General features: G+C 42.3%; 1 protein-coding gene across 2 annotated transcripts in view; it reads right to left on the bottom strand.

Annotated features, from left to right (window-relative positions):
- The window catches only part of reln (reelin), a 100,081-nt gene that overhangs the window by 29,650 nt on the left and 52,196 nt on the right, over nt 1–18,235 (bottom strand). For both annotated transcript variants that reach the window (XM_031282752.2, XM_031282751.2), the window contains exons 4-18: nt 16,022–16,092; nt 9,534–9,566; nt 9,316–9,394; nt 9,097–9,193; nt 7,394–7,445; nt 6,098–6,206; nt 5,345–5,585; nt 4,950–5,095; nt 2,748–2,899; nt 2,499–2,614; nt 1,827–2,035; nt 1,164–1,292; nt 956–1,065; nt 684–750; nt 110–343 (exon numbers count right to left, since the gene is read on the bottom strand). In XM_031282752.2, coding sequence (XP_031138612.1) covers nt 110–343; nt 684–750; nt 956–1,065; nt 1,164–1,292; nt 1,827–2,035; nt 2,499–2,614; nt 2,748–2,899; nt 4,950–5,095; nt 5,345–5,585; nt 6,098–6,206; nt 7,394–7,445; nt 9,097–9,193; nt 9,316–9,394; nt 9,534–9,566; nt 16,022–16,092 — 1,845 coding nt within the window. The remainder of the gene's footprint in view (nt 1–109; nt 344–683; nt 751–955; nt 1,066–1,163; nt 1,293–1,826; nt 2,036–2,498; nt 2,615–2,747; nt 2,900–4,949; nt 5,096–5,344; nt 5,586–6,097; nt 6,207–7,393; nt 7,446–9,096; nt 9,194–9,315; nt 9,395–9,533; nt 9,567–16,021; nt 16,093–18,235) is intronic.

The raw sequence follows: 18,235 nt of genomic DNA on the forward strand, positions 1-18,235 counted from the left end.
CATATATGTGAGTTCCCTCATGTTTTGTGCTTATGTCTGTATGTATATGAAACAAGTTTGTTTTGCTTTTTATATTCATGTTCCTGTTCTCTATCAGCACTTTCATTACCTGGCCTGGGAACTGTCAAGTGGAGCGGTAACCAAGTGTCTCCTGCTGTCTCTGTTGAAAACCAAGGCCTTGCCACTGGCCAGCACCCCACAGCCAAAGCTGACCTCAGCCCCACGAAGTGAGGAGAAGCTGTGGTAGGAAGAGAGGCGTGGGCTGGAGAAACCCTCTGACAGGAACGCCGGGAAGGTCTGGGAGGCAAGCTCACAGGCTGGACCACTAAAGCCTGGGTCACATCTGGGAGGTGGAGAGAGAGTGAGAGAGAGAGAGAGAGAGAGAGAGAGAGAGAGAGAGAGAGAGAGAGAGAGAGAGAGAGAGAGAGAGAGAGAGAGTGAGAGTTAGAGTGAAAGTGAGAGGTAGAGAAGAGGAAGACATGAGACATTAAAAAGAGTGAAGGATACAAACGAGAAAAATAAGACAGAGATAATGAAAATCCATTAATAAATCATAACCATAATACAATTTGAATAATTTTGAATGGTGATTGGTGCTGTAAGGCATTAGGTGGATAATGTGCAGACTAATTTTGAAGTAGAGACATTGGATTTATTTGGTTTAATAAAAATCAGATCCTTACTTGCAGCCTGTGCGAGAACAATGTCCTCTCCCAGAGCAGAAACGAAGGCAGGCTGGACCAAGATACACTGAAGCAAAACATGGAGATAACATTTTTTTTTTCTTCTTTTTTTGCATACTTAGCTGAGCTGTAATAATAATAAATAAATGTGATCCGAAACACATCCTGAAAGGAGGAGGGTTTGGGGCTCATTTGTGGGGTCCAACTACACAAGAAAACAATGGCATTCATGACGCTGCGTGTACCGTGTAACCTCTACGTATAGCACTAACCATTGTCTATAGCCCACATGTTGCCCAATCCAGTGCCGGACTGTTTCCAGCGGAACCGTGTTGTCTCTGTCAGGGCAGCATTGGGCAGAGGGATGGAGATTCTCGTCCACCTGGAGAGACAATAAACATTATGCATATATCCACAGCGACTGACTGACAATGATACAAGCACAGTCACACACATACAGATGTGAAGACTCATTCATACCCGCTGTAGTTGTCAGAGGAGTAGATGGTACTGTGAGGTAGATGGGGTCCAGCACAGAGCTCTGGCAGACACTCAGTGTGGAGCAGAGACCAGGAGCGACCGTGGTTGGTGGAAAACTCCAGACTCACGCTAATAAAAAATAACAGAGAACATCTTATCAACATTTTCATTTTCAAATTAAAATAGTGTAAAATGACTAAAGTGCTCTGAATTTAGATTAGATAAAAAGAGTAAATTATGTCTTCAGAGACTCCACTGTCAAGCATGTCCCTTTACCCCTTCTACTCTTTTATTAATAAGCACTCTGTAATTTAATACAGTTGAAGCTTCAAATGACTGCAAGAGTTTGAACCTTGAGGATTTAAATACCCAGAAGAAATGTAACATGATCTTAAAAAACTCCTTGAGCTTACATTTCTTATTCGTTGAGCCAATTTGGTTCAGATTTCTCTAGATGCTGCTGTTTAGAAGCATGAAAGCATTGTGCCCTTAAGTTCCCTGTGTGCACCATTTACCATTCTAGACCCCAAAATAACTAAGTGAATCTCGGATGTCTCACTTAACATGTGGAGGTTTCCTTTGTTGCAGCCCAATTCATGATTTTGATTTGGCGATATTTTCACATAAAAGCACTACCTAACCTAGTTTTCAAATGGGTCACACCTGTTGGCGGGCTGGTAGGAGCCACAGCCAAGGTTGATGGAGAACTGAGCAACATGTGTGTGGGTGCCAGGCATCACAGGGAGCAGCTGCATGAAGTCCACAGCCCATACATGGCGGTTGGCACCACCATGTGACCGCTGCTCCAGGCAGAACTGGGTGACTGGTGTTTGTAGCTCAGTGGGCAGCGCCACCGATATCACCGCAGAAGTCTGAGACAGGAGAAATGGAGGATAGAGTGAATAGATCAGACCAGTGGGAATATACAGTACTAATTAGAAAAAGTAAAAAGCCGCCAATTTTTTTTTACAATCACAATACCCTAAAGCTCAAGATGATGTATTTAAATTGCTTGATTTGTTGTCCAGAACCCAAAGACATTCAGTTTACTACCACGTACAAAGAAAAGCAGCAAATCCTCACAGATGAATGCTGGCGTAAATAAAGTAAAAAACTCAGCATTTTTGCTTAAACATTTTATATGGTGGGATAGAACTAAACATTCTATATACCTGTGATGGTAATAATAGCAATGTACTGGCATGCAGTAAAGTGAGCACTTAATTAACTATAAGTTAATAATAATAATAATAATATAATAACATATAAATAAAAAATAATAACTATATGATAGTACACATATTTGTGTGTGTGATTTTGTTGCGTATGTCTCACCCTGTAAGAAGAGTAAGGAAGAGTGTCGAGCACCACACGTTCCCTCCTGCCTTCAGACCTTCCAAACAGAATCACGTCGTTCTCATGAGACTCTCCTGGATCACAGTCGCCACCACCTTAACACAAACACACCTCGGTATGTTTATGCAATGTAAGACACATTTGCAAAGAATATTTGTGAAGGCACCACAAAGAGCAAGGCCATGTAGCCTACACAACAAAATATTTGTGGATAGAGGATTTCCATACCCATTGTAAAGTAGAAGCGAAGGTTTCCATAAGCTGTAGTGTCGAGGTAGGGGGTGCACACTCTCCTCCGGCCCTCTTTCTCAAACACTAGAGCTGAGCCCGATTCAATCTCTCCACACTGGGTCCCATAGACAGCTCCCTCTATGTCCCAGCTGAGTAAAAAAAAAAACACAGACAGGGAGGGCAGGTTTAGTAAGTAAAGAAGTTTCTCAACACAAAATGTTTATGGTGAAATGCTATTTTTTTATTATTATTATTATTATTTAAAATAAGTGGTACCTGAAATTTATGAGGAAGTATTTTAACAACCTTAAGAATTCTAAAAATTGCAATTATGCCAAAAGAGTATTACTCTTAAAAACTTAAATAGCTCATATTTTTCACAGTCAGATGGTTTATGACTTGAACATAGTTTTAAGTAACAATTCATTATTGAGAGTGAATTTAGTTAATAAAGGAAAATAAGCCTAAAAATAACAACACAATGTGAATATAGAATTCACAGTTTAATAAATAGAAAAGGAAACAGAGGGGCTACATTTATTGTGAAACTTGAAGCACTCAACCGTAGCCAAATATCATCCCCAAATGAGACTTTATTGACATAACAGCACACAAATAAAGAAATTTAAAAAATGCAAACACGTGTTTATAGAATGCCTACTTTACACAGCATCTCCCTCTGGAGTATTACTGAAGTTAGTAAACAGTTGCCATAATTCACACCTCACCAGTAAACACACAAAATGCCAGGAATACAGCATAAATCACCTGGAAGAGGACTTAAAAATACAGGACACATATTTCTGCACAGTGGAGAGAGGATCCTCATTAGCACTGACAGAAGTTAACTCAGTGTGTCAGCCCTCTCCTGTGTTCCTCTACCTCCCCTCCCTCTTTCTCTTTCTCTCCCCTTTCCTTACCCCTGTGTTCCTCTATTTTCTGCCATGCACCACATAAACTGGTGTGTCTCTTTCTCACAGCCAGTATTGGGTTAAATGACACTTAGTGGAGAGTAGCATTAACACAAGCAAGCAAAAACTCTCCCTGCCTACCTCACACGTGTCAGCCCATGACGCCTGATAGGTGAGAGCTAGCATGCAGTGTAGCATGTTGGCAAACTGCAGGAAGGTGTGAGGGTGTGGGGTGGCTGTAGAAATACCCTCCTGCTTAAGGTCCTTCTCATTAATGGAAAAACCTACTGACAGACCTGGTGCATGAGGCCCGTAATTACTCTCTGGCAGTAACACTATCTATCATCTCTTTTATCTCTCTGCCTCTTGCAGTGTCTCTGACAATGTTTCCTTGCTGTCTGCTGTCCAGTGTGTGTTCGCAAGCATGTGTGTGTGTGTGTGTGTGTGTGTGTGTGTGTGTGTGTGTGTGTGTGTGTGTGTGTTTGGTGTGTGTGTATGTGTGTGTGTGTGTGTGTGTCTCACTCTGAACAGATGGAGTGCTGTCTCTATAGCAGTCAGAGGCTTGGCATTCACCTGTGTCAGCACCCAAGCTTGACTTAAACTTGTGCTTGTCGCATCACTTGACATATGACAAGTGACAGGTGTCAAAGCACGTGCATGTATACACACAGAGAAATACCAGAGCACTGATATGCTACAAAAATAGCACTCTCTCTTTCCCAGCTATTATGTGGCTGGATGCTAAAATAAAATATATCATTCCAAACTGACTCTACATTCATTAAGGATAATGTTTTATTGTGTTATTTTGGTTTTACATTTAGTTTAAGATTCTTCTTAGTTACTTTTAAACCTTTATGTTTTGGCTACGTTATATATTTTGTTATTTTAACACAATAAAAGACTATTGCCTCAGGTCTGGCAATCAAATACGGTTTTACTTTATTAGCATCATGGCTGTGGACCAAACTCCCCCTCAGTATCAGGTCAGCTGAGTCAGTGCCACATTTTTAAAAAGCTTTTAAAAACCTGGTAATCTGTATAGATTGACATTTTAATAATGTAGTACTTCAGTGTTTTTGTTGTTGTTTGTAAATTTAGTTTTAATTGTCTAGTTTGACCTTTCCCTGTAATTGTTTTGTAGTATTTTATGGTATTGTATTTTGTGTGCACTTGTGAAGCACTTTGTAACTGTGGTTTTGACAGATGCACTTATTTAAGATATATTTTGATAAAATTATCCAGTAAAAGGGGTGGAGGAAGAAATGAGACCATCATCTTGACTTACTTCGAGGGTGGGCTTTCAAAGTCTTCCTCCCAGTAGCTCCTTCCCTCCTCACGATGCAGGTCAATGTCTCTGGTGGAGGCAAAGCTGTGTCCAACTCCCTCACTACCATGGAAATAGAGGGCATTGCCTTCGGACTGACAGGCATGCTAGCCAATAAGAAAAGAGGCGTTAACACATGCAAAAGGTCATGAAAAAAGTCTTAAACAAATCGCTTGTAAATTGAAACACCTGTCATGTGGAACTGTTCTTCCCTTGCTCTAAGGTTGAAAGTTTTTCATGATTATGGTATTTACGATGCTTTAACATGGAGCAGAGCATAAGTTGAAAATCTTGTGAATGAAATCCATGTGTAAAGTAGGGAATCCATGTAAATGTCCACTTGCTTATCAGTGTACCTTGACAGTAGCTCCAGGGAAGAAGAGCCAGTTGGCAGTGTTTGGAGGGTCCAAGTTGTCCTCCATGAGGGGGGCTCTGTGGGCAGCATTTACCAGCAGCACATTGTCAAGCCCCCAGCAGGACTCATAACCTTCGGGGCCTTGGGGAGCCTCCTGAGACCAGCGGAGACGAACGCCATCAGCCCTGGAGTGATGTGGCAGGGGAAGCAGGTGTACGACAGTGCTGCTGTTGGTAGGGGCTCTAGAGGAGAAACACGTAACATGAGGGTCTTGTGTGTGGGAGCTGTGTTTATGCAATTAAGTGTTACATTATAATGCATTACATAATCATCATTAATCATTAAAATAAGGCTGAAATAGCCACATATGGCAAGACATTGCATGCCCTTATGGTGGAGCGAAACTGAGAGAGAAAAGCAGGTTTCAGAATTAGTCCAAGTGAATTAGTTGTTAATTTATGAGATGGTTTCTGTGTCTAGACAAAAGCATAACATGCACTTACTGCAGCTAAATATTGTAGTTAGAGGATTCTATCATTACATTATGCCTTAATTTGAGAGTTGACTAAACAGAGGGAGGCCAGAATAGAGGGATGAAAAACAGGGGGATCATAGAGAAACAAACAGGAGTGAAATGACAAATCGAGAGGGGGAGGTGTGAATGAGGAAAAAAGAGAGGGCGGGTGTTCACAACAGATGGAAGGACTGTGGGATGGATGAGGAAGAAGGAAGAATAGGAGAGAGAGAGAGAGACCTGATCTTCTCCAGTGTGATCCAGTCATCTGAGGTGTTGGCGTTACCAGTTAGGCTGTATGACACAGTGATGCTGGGGTCTGAGTAACTGAACCGACAGGAGCCTGAGCCTGGGGAATATAAACACACACAGAGGACAGACATACAGTATATGACAGTTTCCTTTTTTCAACAATTTATTTTTATCAGGAGGGCAATGATCCTTAGTATGCCCTGAGGGGCAGCCAGGCCCAGCATGGTGGCTTCTTCTGACTGATTTCTCCCACATTCCTCCTTTAGCCAAGTGAAAAATGATGTCTAAATGGTGTCATGGTGGAACTAAGTGATCAGCAGCTTAACAGGGCTGAGAGAGGTTATGAGGCGGTGTGAAGGGGTTGTGCAGAGGTGATCGAAGGAGCTGATGTAGGACCCTAAGAATCTATAGCCAAATACAGCTAGACACTATTAATACATGAGTGTATGTGTGTGCGTACTCTTATGGATTTCTGCTTGATGAGATTTGTGTGGAAACAGACTATATTTGCACTTTTAAAATGTGGGTTTGTGTGGGTGCTGTGGGAACTGGCGAGGTCAAAGGTTGCTAATGGACGAAGCAGGCAAACCCCCACATCCCCACCTTAACTCTCCCCTCCCCTGCTCTACCCCTCCTCCCACACCACCTGAAGGTGTGCAGCGTCCATGTCCTGCCATGCAGCTGCATCCCCACTGAATACAGCAATGCATTAACCTGCTACCACTTCATTGCAATGCTCTACTGAACTGCTCTGTAAACAAACCTACTGCATCACAAGCTCATATTAATGTCCTGCAAACAAGAGCACAGCCAGACAGAACAAGAGATGGGGAAAGAGAGAGAAAGAGACATATACTGTACAGGATGGGGGTGAGGGTGAGAGGGGTTGCCGTTTCAGTATGTACTCTTATTTCCTCAAAGTCACGTTCCCATGAGAACTGGAGGATGCATGTAATGGACATGAAAAATACAAGACCTCTAAAAACTCTGCCATGGCCTTCTGGGTGTCTTTCCAGAATATTATAAATCATTCATTATTGTGATAGGAGAGGCAGAGAGAGAGAAAGAAACACAGAAATATAATGTGTACCAGTTGGCTTGCTGACATGTTCCAGGGCTAAACCTGCCTACTTCTTGAGGATGACAAAGGGATATATTGTCCTGGCTGCAAAACACTGTTGCACATAGGGCTAAGATAATTTGAAAATGTCTTATACATAGGCCTCTTATACAACATCTGTCTTTATGTATTGTTTGCAATGCGTGTGGAGATTTAATACTCACCCAGGGCAAACTGCAGGACTGAGGCTGTACTAGTGTTGAGAGGTACAGTGGTCTGGGGAAGATACACAAGGCAGTTTAGGATATCACCCATAAATAATCAAAATCAAAAATAAATATGATTTGCTGCACACAAGTATTTAAAACTTAACACAAAGCTAAAAAGCTACTTTTCACTGATCTTTTCCTGATACGTCTGTTGCACCTTTAACCACATCTAATAATGATGTAAATTGTTTTCAACCCTTCTGAAGACATTTCTACATCACTGCAGAAGGGTGACAATTTCAACCACTGGAGTTGAGTTAGGTTATTCTTCAAATGGGAAATTGGTGGAGCATTTTTTTTATTGTATAATATCAATACAATCAACATAAATACATAGTTATCTTTTCATTGTGTGTGTGTGTGTGTGTGTGTGCGAGAGAGAGTGTGTGTGAGAGAGCCAATGATAAGCTGTGTGTACATGAATGTATGTTCTCATTGTCGATGCTGTTGTATTTGAAACTATCCGTGTGTAAACAATTCTGTGTTTCTGGATGTGCACGCTTGTTGCACTTGACAGAAGAGCTGCCAGGCAGCGGCATCAAACATTTGGATCAGTGACAGACACAGCAACTGTTTATCAGAGAAGTAAATACAATCACGAGGCACTAAACACTTCTCTGCTGCTGACTGGCTTTCATCTCTTACAGCAGAATACACAGCCTGAAATCAACTTTGTAAAGATAGAAAGAGGGCATGAAAAGGTTTGATAAGCAATTATGAATGTATGTGTGTATGTTTGTGTGTGTGTGTGTGTGTGTGTGTGTGTGTGTGTGTGTGTGTGTGTGCGTGCTTGCGTGTGTGTGTGCCACACTGCATGTCAGGCAGTATCCTGATACTAGTGTATTATACTGTAAATTGAACATGGTATGATACTCGGTCCCTCATGCTCCTTCTGATTTACTTTTCACTTTTAAATGTAACATTACACATGTCATCTTTAAACTTCTGTGACCTTCAGTGTAATGACAAGTTAGTTTTGGCTAAAACTGCTGGAGCAAAAACTCCTATGCCAAACAGGTGCTGCAGCAATAATTAAAGTTAAAAGAGAGTTAAAGTTGGCGGATGAATGAAAGTAAGCTGTTATGTACACGTTATATAGATTGTTTTCTGTAACCTGTTGACACAGAGGAATGAAAATAGAAAAAGCAAATAATGAGACATAAAGTTACGATAAATGTTTGAGAAGCAATATCACTTCTTCTATTTCCACAAATCTTAAGACAAAGTCAGCATGGTTTTCGTTTTTTACCACAAATATGGGGCACATAATAAACTGCTTCATGATATTGACTTCATGTTTGCTTTTAGTGATTCTTTGTTAGCACTCACTATAAATGGTAGAGATAATAGTAAATTGCAAAATGTGTTATTTGTTTTGTTGTTAAATGCATGCTTTTATTTTGAAATTAGTTTCAATAGCTAGATTATGCCAGGCAAATTTACATCACCTTCACTGTTAAAAAGGCATAATAGAGTAGACATTTCTGGGGAGTTTATAGAGATGTAGATGTTTAAACATGAGATTCTACTGTGGTCACAGCTAGTATGCTGTAATTTACTCTAGTTGCGGTTGTGGCTACTGAGTGGTTGGTTTGGATGTATGGTCAATGGGCCATAAAATCTACAGCGGTGGCAGTGTGGTCAAGCATGTCAGTTACCAGTTCGCGTTCTCCAAAGGGCTCACAGAAAGTGACCGCTCTCCCATGCATCAGTACACCACACTGCTCTCCCACCTCACAGTTACTGCACTCAGACCTGAGAGGAGAGGAGAGGGTATTGATTATAACAAACGCAAGAAGTATCATGGGAGAGCATCATAGATTTAAAGAGGGACTGCACTCTAAGATTACGAGAGGAGTCGTAACTTTTTCACCTACCAGATGCTCGAGTCCAGCTCTCCCTGGAGGTTGGAGTCAAAGTCGTCACGCAGCACAGCATGTTTGCCATGGAGCTCCACTACACAAACACACACACCATATGCTCACAGTTAGACACAGTCTGTATGATACCTTGTCTTTTCATGTTGTAATTACCTGCGTGATTATAATATCAAAAGAAAAAAATTACAGCAGTGAACAATGAAATGCCGACTCACAAAGACTAGGTCTCAATGGGGACTCGGTTGGAGCTGAAACAGACAGAGAAGAAGGGAGTAAACATTGTGAGTTATTCAGTAGCAACATCTTGTATGTATAGGTATAGTCTGACATCTGTCTGATGCCAGTCCTGGGAAACTTGCAGGCAGTTAGTTTTTGTAGGCAGATTGAGAGCTGTAGAAGTGCATGTATGAACATTCATGTTAATATATGAACTAAACAGACTAAACAGACTTTTCCTATCTGTGCGGTTTTGCATTGTTAACTGCATGGAAAAGGTGTGTATTAGTCAGTAAGTGCAGGGAAATGGGCTCATTCTTAAATCATCTCTGAGTGAAACAAACTTTCTCTGTGTCCTGGCCGGCCATGGCTACAGTCTCTTGGCTGCTGCTGATTATTCCTTTTAGTAATGAAAGGCCGGGCGGCCATGATTAACGGTTCAATGCCAATTAACCGCCATTCACCCCAGAGGCGCCTGTGTGCTGTAATCTGTGGCCACTGCCTAGCTAACACACTCAACCATCAATCTCTCCTAGGGGATACACAGCTCTGAGAGGAGGAGGGAGGTGAATGGAGGGGGGTAGTGAGTGTTAAGACTTAATAAATCAAACATGGGTTAAAAAAAAACTTCAACTCAATCACAGAGAATACTTAATACAATACACTCTGCATCCACATTTTGGAAAAATACGATGTAAATACGAGTATGGGTGTGACCGTTGGGCTAGAAAAGATAGAGGAGCTAGTACATAGTGTGGTTTAAAACGTAATAAATCAATCAATTGATTGATTAGTTTGGTGGAAACTTTGTTCAATTAGCTGGTGCACGCAGAATGGATGGATTGGTGGATGTCATTTACTAAACTCAGACTTGCACCAAAAAACAGGTGCACCAGGTGATAATCACACTCGAGAACTTCCCTGTTGTACATTGAGATACAGCCGCTGAGAACATAAAGTAAAATGCAATTTGCACACCTTTGTTTATGTTGCATGCCCCTTGTTAGAGAATTTGAGTTTAACCTTGTTTCGTGATCAGTCATTGTTGAGTCGCACATTGGCTTTAACCTCAAACATGTCACCCTTCAATCCCTTTGAGCTTTCTTACTCCGCTCTGGTAGTTTTTTTTTAAGACAGCCTTACTCCAGACAGAAGAGAAGGATAATCTGCCACAGTATTCTCCATCTAGGATGAGTCTGCCCACCTGATAAAATGAACTAAGATAACACAGTGAAGACTCATTCCAAAGTTTCGTTTCAAGTTACTTAAGACTGTCTTCCAAACCTTACAGCAGTTCTGAAATTTCCTCTGAGAGAGGGGCTTACATTTGAGAAAGCCCACCTAAAACCCCTTATAAACAACAGAACTTTAATCAAGAGAGGAGGGATTATCAAAAAAAGGTTTCTTACTATCGTAATGGCTCTGCTAATGTCTTAGCTTGAATACTTGGAGCTCAAGCCTCACTTTTGTTAGCTGGCCCAATTTCTTCCCATTTGATCCAAATGCCGGGCAGTTAGAAAATGGATTAACTATTCACAGAGTGGTGGTAAAGTTTCATGCTGACTGCAAAAGTTGGAGTCTTAGTGGCCTGTGTGACAGAGTTGGGCGGTTCAGTGCTGCGTCTGTTGCTGCCGCTCTGGTGGGCCCTGATGCTCAGCTCCGTGGCTGGAGCTTGGGCTCGACGATGAAGCCCATTAAATCGAGATCAAAGGGCCTTCTTCCTCCCACTCCGTCTCTCCCCCTTCCTCACCCTCTAATCCTCCAAAGTTTGCTGATTCAAAACATGTTTAGAGGAGCAATCAATCCCAGCATGTGCCACTCTGTCATGTTTCCTGTACCTTATTATTCCTATTAAACTATAATAAAAATGAAATATGCAGTTGTGTGCTCAGTTTACATGAGAATGTGTTCATCTTACATATTCAACCTGAGAAGAGCATTTACTGAAACCTGATTCCTGGTAATCCACCCTCTCAAACTGACATAAAGTAATAAATGCTTGGTTGGTATTCTGCTCTCTACAGTCTCTCTTTATAACAAACCCTTCTAAATCACTCTCAGGCTTTCTAGTGAGGCCATTTGGCTGGAGAAAGGCCCAAACGATTTTTTTTGGGTGGATAATCCCTTCAAGCTTCCAAAAAGGCCTCATTTACAGTTTTCTTTCTCCATGCTTCATCACGCTCTCCTGCTGTCTCTCTCACTTCCCTTCTATCACATTCTCCCCCTCCTGCCCACCCCTCCATCCGCACCCATACTGTCTCTCTCTGCCTAACCCTCTGCGCATCGGGAGCAAACAGTGGCGCTCATTTCACTTGGATTAATCCCCTCTCACTTTCTTAAAGACTTCAATTACTGCCTCCTCTATTTGCGGCTCATCTCTGTTAATGCCTGTATCTCCCTGGCCAGGGCTTATACCCACAAGCATGCAGAGGGACACGCACGCACGCACGCACGCACGCACGCACGCACGCACACACACGCACACACACACACACACACACACACACACACACACACACACACACACACACACACACACACACACAAAGGTACACGTACACACAAACAGGTTTTCCATCCAAACCTCTGCTATTTCGCTGCTATGCAAATGCACACATATAAACAGGAGCAACAAAAAGGAGGAGATTCTCAATAAACTATACCGCGACTAAAATCGGATTGGTGCTGATGAGTAGGGTTGGGGTGATACAAGGAGGGACTAAATGAGCATAAGCTTTGGCAGACTCAGACATCTCTGCACAAAGAGCGCAGGGCACACGTCATGTTAAATCTTCTCCCCCCTCTTCTCTCCATCTTCCAGCTCTGATCTCCTCTCTCTCCTCTTTTTCTCCCCACCATGTAAACTGCACTGACTCTTCCAATCTCCCTTGTTCTTCTCTCGTTTGCTCTTTTTCCCTTCGTCTGACTCACATCCTTGACGATGTGAACCGCGTTTGAAGTCAAGTTGCTCCCGTCTAACTGGCGGTCACAATTACTGACTCGCCAGGACGCAGGATGCTGTTGTTTTTCTTTTTACAATGACTAAAAAGAAATGGTTCTCCAAGGTCAGATGGCAGACACTTCACTCCACTCAGCAAAAAGCAGAGCCTTTGTGTGGGCTTCAATTGGCATAATTACAATAATTATAGGTGAGTGGAGAGGAGACCGGCAAAGAAGAAAGACTCACTACTGGGAAGACTGGGAAGAGAGTTAGGAGAAAAACTGGAGAGAGACCGTCACTAGCAAGAGAGGAAGAGATATAGACTAGATAGTGAGGTCTCAAGGTTTCTTGCTGGTGAGCGATGAGGGATGGCAGTCGAGCCGGTGTTCAGCCAGACAAGCAGGCTGGCTGGCAGACTGGGTGGGTGGCGAGGAGGTGGAAGAGTTGAGGCCACCGTCCCTCCTCTGTCACGCTGTGATCAGGCATCCCTCAGGGAGCAGTGGCCTCTATGAGTTATATGTCTCTTTAATAATCCATCTGGGGTGCAGTGCACTCGGCCAGGCCCATAAAGACCTGATTTATTCCCTCGCTGGAAATGAGAGGACCTGGCGATGCTGGGCAGAAAACATGGGCTGCTGGCCCTGCTGTCAGGAGATAGAGCTGATGGACGGCCTGCAGTGACATTGAACACCCACAACCACTCCACCCTCTAGCACAGAGCACCCTTTCCTGGCCCACCACTACCTATCCTCATTCTCCACCTTGGCTCCTCTCATATGGGCTGAAAAAGTATTTTTATGGCCGCTCAGTAGGAGCAGAAATGTACTTCTGGTTCATCTTCCTGCCTGTCTGTTCGTATACTTGCAGTCATTTAAAACTGTGGCAGTAATTTGCATTTTTCTGCAACATGCTTTGAAGCATTTCTAGGAGCCTGTCCAAACTATTGGGAAACGTGCTGATTGGTGCCACGGACTACTCTGTTTTGCACTGCATTTTATTTGGTTGCAGCAGTATAGATAATTTCACACACATTACACACACACACACACACACACACAGGGAGGCTTTCTGTTACTGAGAAGCAAAGTGCTGCATGTTAGATGTACCACAGCGAGTTAAAGGCTTATACCTCTCCTCTTCTTTCTTTATCCTTAAATCTCTTATTTACATTAGAATTTATATATCTCTCTTTATCATGCTAAGCTCAGATTCACACTCTAGTGTTACCTACTTTTTCTATCTCGCTGGCTAATCTGTCCATTTGTTCCTAAAGTCTTCACCCTGGCTGATCACTGTGATTGTCTTTTTATTTGAGCAGCCTGCCCCCTGTTTCTCTCCCTCCATCCCTTCCTTTCTCTTTTCCTCCTTCCCTCCCTCTCCTCCATGGATCATAACCCTGCTTTAGATAGCTTTCATTTCTCCAGCTCTTCAAAGCTTGAGTCTTAAGCATATGAACTTCTGAAGTGACTTGAGCTGGCCTCGTATCTTTTATTCCACTTTGAATGCTAATGCCTAGATTTGAAGTAACTTTGCTCAAAGCAGCGTGCACTCTCTTTGCCACTCTGCGGATGAATTTGGGACGGTAGCCTATTTGATCCCGCCGGAAGGAAAAAGTCTACAGGCCTCTGCCTCACCTGCTGGCAAGTATGACTTTGCTGAGGGAACTAAGACAATAGACATGATTTATGTATAGTTTTTCACCTTAACAGTTTCTTCTGAGTTGGTGTCTGCATTATCACACTTCTCTACACATTTATACAATTTTGGCTGCCCCACAGTACACAATTACTTACTGTCACAAGTACTACTTACTGTCAAAGTAATTTTCAAGAGCCTTGCACATTCCAGTTTCATGATTTTTGTAATCTGCACAGCTCTTTTGAAGTTGCAGGTTTTGGTTTGGAAAGAGGAAGAGGAACTGACTACGGGGAGTTAGATCAGTGGAGCGCTTGTCTCTGTTCGGACAATCCACAAGAGACCAGAAATTGTCAGACCCAATTCTGTTTCCTCCTTTCTCTTATCTCTCCTCCAACTCATTTCACCTTCTGTTGCCCACAGCATGTTCATTTCTCATTTGTTATTCAGATTTCCTGGAGAAGTTCAGCAACACAAAGGGCATTGCGTTATTGGCCGTAAAAGGAATTAGCCTACAACAAGGTCTGCCACCCGCTCACACCTACTCTTTCCCCCACTTTTCTTTTGTTAATGATATTCAATCATCCTAATACCTCTCCCCAACACTCAAATCACCTCCAATTTATGACCTTCAAGTTTCTCATTACTATAATCTCTTCATCCCACCATCTTTGTCCTCCTATCCTCCCATCTGTCCTTCAACAATTAGACAGAAACTCAAGTCATTACTGACACAAGTAATTTATAGCTCTACATGCAGCAGCTTTCGCTCCCATGTATCCTTTATCACTGTCACCAATGTCTCTCCCACCTGTCCTGCCTCTCATACCTGTACATTGTCTCTGCAGATTTTACATTAACTCACTAATCTCTGTCTGCCCCCATTCACAACGTGTCCTCTCCAAGGCCTTGTAAGGTCTACATCTCTGCTTTCCAGCTTGTCTGCTGTGAGTAGTTGTGTGTAAGTGTTATACTGCAGGGCCTTGGCACTAAACAACTAAGTGACTGTTGTTGGCTGCAGATATTTCATTTGCAGAGGGAGAAGACTGGGGCAGTGTGTCAGTGGTTGTGAGAGGATGAGCTCTCGGGCAAGGACAAGAGCCTTGTCCCTCTCTCTCTGTCACTCTTCCAGGCCTGACTGAGGGCTCTGTGCCTCATCTTTTTCAAGTGGCATTGAGCCATAAAGTTGAGCACGCTCTTCCTGGCATGTGCCGCAATCATCGGTAGTGTCTCCTATGAGCTGCTGAGGGACACACTTGCAATGAAGAGTCCTAAGAGACTTGCCACAGAGGTTATTTTTTCTAATAAAGACTAAGTATATCTTAAAGCTTAAATGTTGTTGTTTTCCCCTTGTAACAGAAAACAGGAAAAGACACCAGCAGCAGTTAGTGTACCACTTTAAGCATTAAAGTCAAATTTGATCTACAAGGAGTTCTCGAGTGAGGAGGAGGCTTCTTTCCTGTAAACAAGCAATTATACACACTCAGCATGCAGAGTGGGACTACATTGTCTGTCTATAGCTACTTTAGGCTGTCACAGAAAGTGGATGTAAGAAGTGTTGGCCATAAAGCGTAAATCTCCGGCAGAGAGAGTTTAGCATAAGCTGAAATTAAGCTGGCAATATAGGACATCCAAATATCTCTGGCTCTGGCTGCATCATTAGGCAGAATAGAGAGCCAGGAAGTGTGGCAATGCCACTGTCATGAAGAAGCAGCATATTAACCATATTGTGTCATCCATATTCTGAAAATCTGTGCATATGATGGACAGTAATGGGAAGTGATAAGGGGGTACGGTATGTATGTCAGTGCACATGTTTGCTTCGACATATGTCTATTCGCGTATGAATTTCTGCCTGCATGTGCAGGGAAGAGGGGTATATGTGAGTGTTGTCCTGCTGATGCTACTCACCTCCTTGCTCACAGAGCTGTTGGGCCAGAGCATCCTTGAAAATGATCTGTCCTCGATGTGTTGCTGTGGCTCTAAGAGACAGAAGTGAGAGAAAGAGAAAAAGAAAAAAGTGCATTAACACAAACAGGAAGAAGTTAACTGGTCTGTCCTTAATATATGAAGATCAATCCAGCACAGATGGCATCATTTCCCACTGAAGCAAAATGTGTTCAAGCATCCTCTATAAAAGAGGACATTTTCTGAAGTTCATTATGATGTGACTTTGAGGTAAAAACAACAAGAAAGAACAAGCTTCTCTGAGGTTAAATTTAAATTTACACATGTGGAATAAGAATATATTTACATGTGGATGACAGAAAAGTCAAAAAAGAGCAACAGTGAGGCAAATTAGGCAAACTATACACACACACACACACACACACACACACACACACACACACACGCACACGCACGCACACACACACACACACACACACACACACACACACACACACACACACTGCCTTTATCACTCTCATCTCACTGTGTGAGTCAGTAACTGGTAGGCAAAGTTTTGATAGCGATATTTCCTCAAAAAAGTTTTGTGCTCATAGAATAGTGTGTGGGTTATCAAATATTTTCCAATATCATCACTTCCCTGCACTGTCATACTGCACTCTTTACACTCCAGGGTTAATATAACTCGATGTTGCGTGCTGAACATATGGAATGTAATATGAATTTCCCTCTGGTAGCCATGAAATGCATTATTCATTTGGAAATGGAGAGATCTTTAAAAAATCTAAGATGGTGAAATGGCTCAGAGTGCAGTAGGATATTTTACACAGACACTTAAACATGTTCTACTGTACTGTAGCCATGTAGAAAATGATCTGCTCTCATTTTCAATAGCAGAATTATATTTGCAAAGATGCACACTAACAAAGCTGCTCTAGAGTACAGAACTGTCATCTCTTCCAATATTAATAACTACTACTACTACTACTACTAATAATAATAATAAAATAGAGCGGTTGTTATAATGTCTATGTAACAACAGTTGATAATAATAATAATAATAATAATAATAATAGAGAATAAAATCCCATAACTTGGACACAGTAGGGGATTGAGGTGGAAAAGTATGGAGGAAGCTGCAATTTTCAGAGTCCTTGAAATGAGTAATTGGAAAAATAAATTGTAAAGTTTTACAGCCCCAGAGCCAGTGGCAGCAGCAAAATGGGATGTGTAGCGGCCCCATGAAGGAAAGTTCTGTGCAAGGGAAGACAACACTACATTGTTAGATGGCTAGTAAAGCCGCATTGCACCACTCCGACAGTATAACCTGCATTTTCCCACATAATACACAGAAGGAAACAATTGGAGTGAGACTGAGGTCAAAAACATAAAGAGGATAAATATCACAGCCATGACGTGCTTCCTCACTGACTGCTTGCAGTATTGTCCATCAAGGAGAGGGGAGCAGTTGGAGTCTTATCTCATCTGTCTGGCATTCAGACAAAATCCTAATGTTGTATTTTGCTTCGCTATTATTATGAACATCATCTATGGCTTGTTAATCTGAGCAACCTCACAATTGAACACACACTGACAGACACTCACATACAGTGAGAAAGTCCCTTCAAGGAGCACTTGTTGTGTGTGTGTGTGTGTGTGTGTGTGTGTGTGTGTGTGTGTGTCACACCCGGTCATACTGTACATTGCACGTTACAACTCAGACTATGTCGACGAGTAGAGGATTTAAAAAAAGCAAAACTTTAGGGGGAAGCCCAAAATAGTGGGTACCTGAGTCAGTAAGCCCCACATCCATTTTGCAGACTTTCTTCTTGTCCTGCTTTCCTTCTCTACAGTCCCATGTGGATTTTGCCTCGCACCTCCCAACTCGACCCTACCATGCAGACTTTTATGGGTGCCAAGGCATTTACACGTTCATCTCAGCTCATGAATAATGAATAGGCCCCTCATCAATTAGTAAAGAGCCCATGTGCCTTTGCAGAGCTGGGGAGAAAACATACTTAATTACACTCATATTTCAGAATTGGTTGAAAACTAATTTGAGTGCGGTATTTATGAATAAAAGATGGCGCGTAACGAACAGCGGGTGGGGATGTAGGAACAAGGCCCTTAAATATTTACTAAACACAGTCTCAGCTCAAGTTCACTAAACAGATTCTGTTAAGTGCCAGGAGACAGAGGGCTCTATCAAACAGCACA

Source organism: Sander lucioperca, chromosome 7, assembly GCF_008315115.2.
Source record: "Sander lucioperca isolate FBNREF2018 chromosome 7, SLUC_FBN_1.2, whole genome shotgun sequence".
Taxonomy (NCBI): domain Eukaryota; kingdom Metazoa; phylum Chordata; class Actinopteri; order Perciformes; family Percidae; genus Sander; species Sander lucioperca.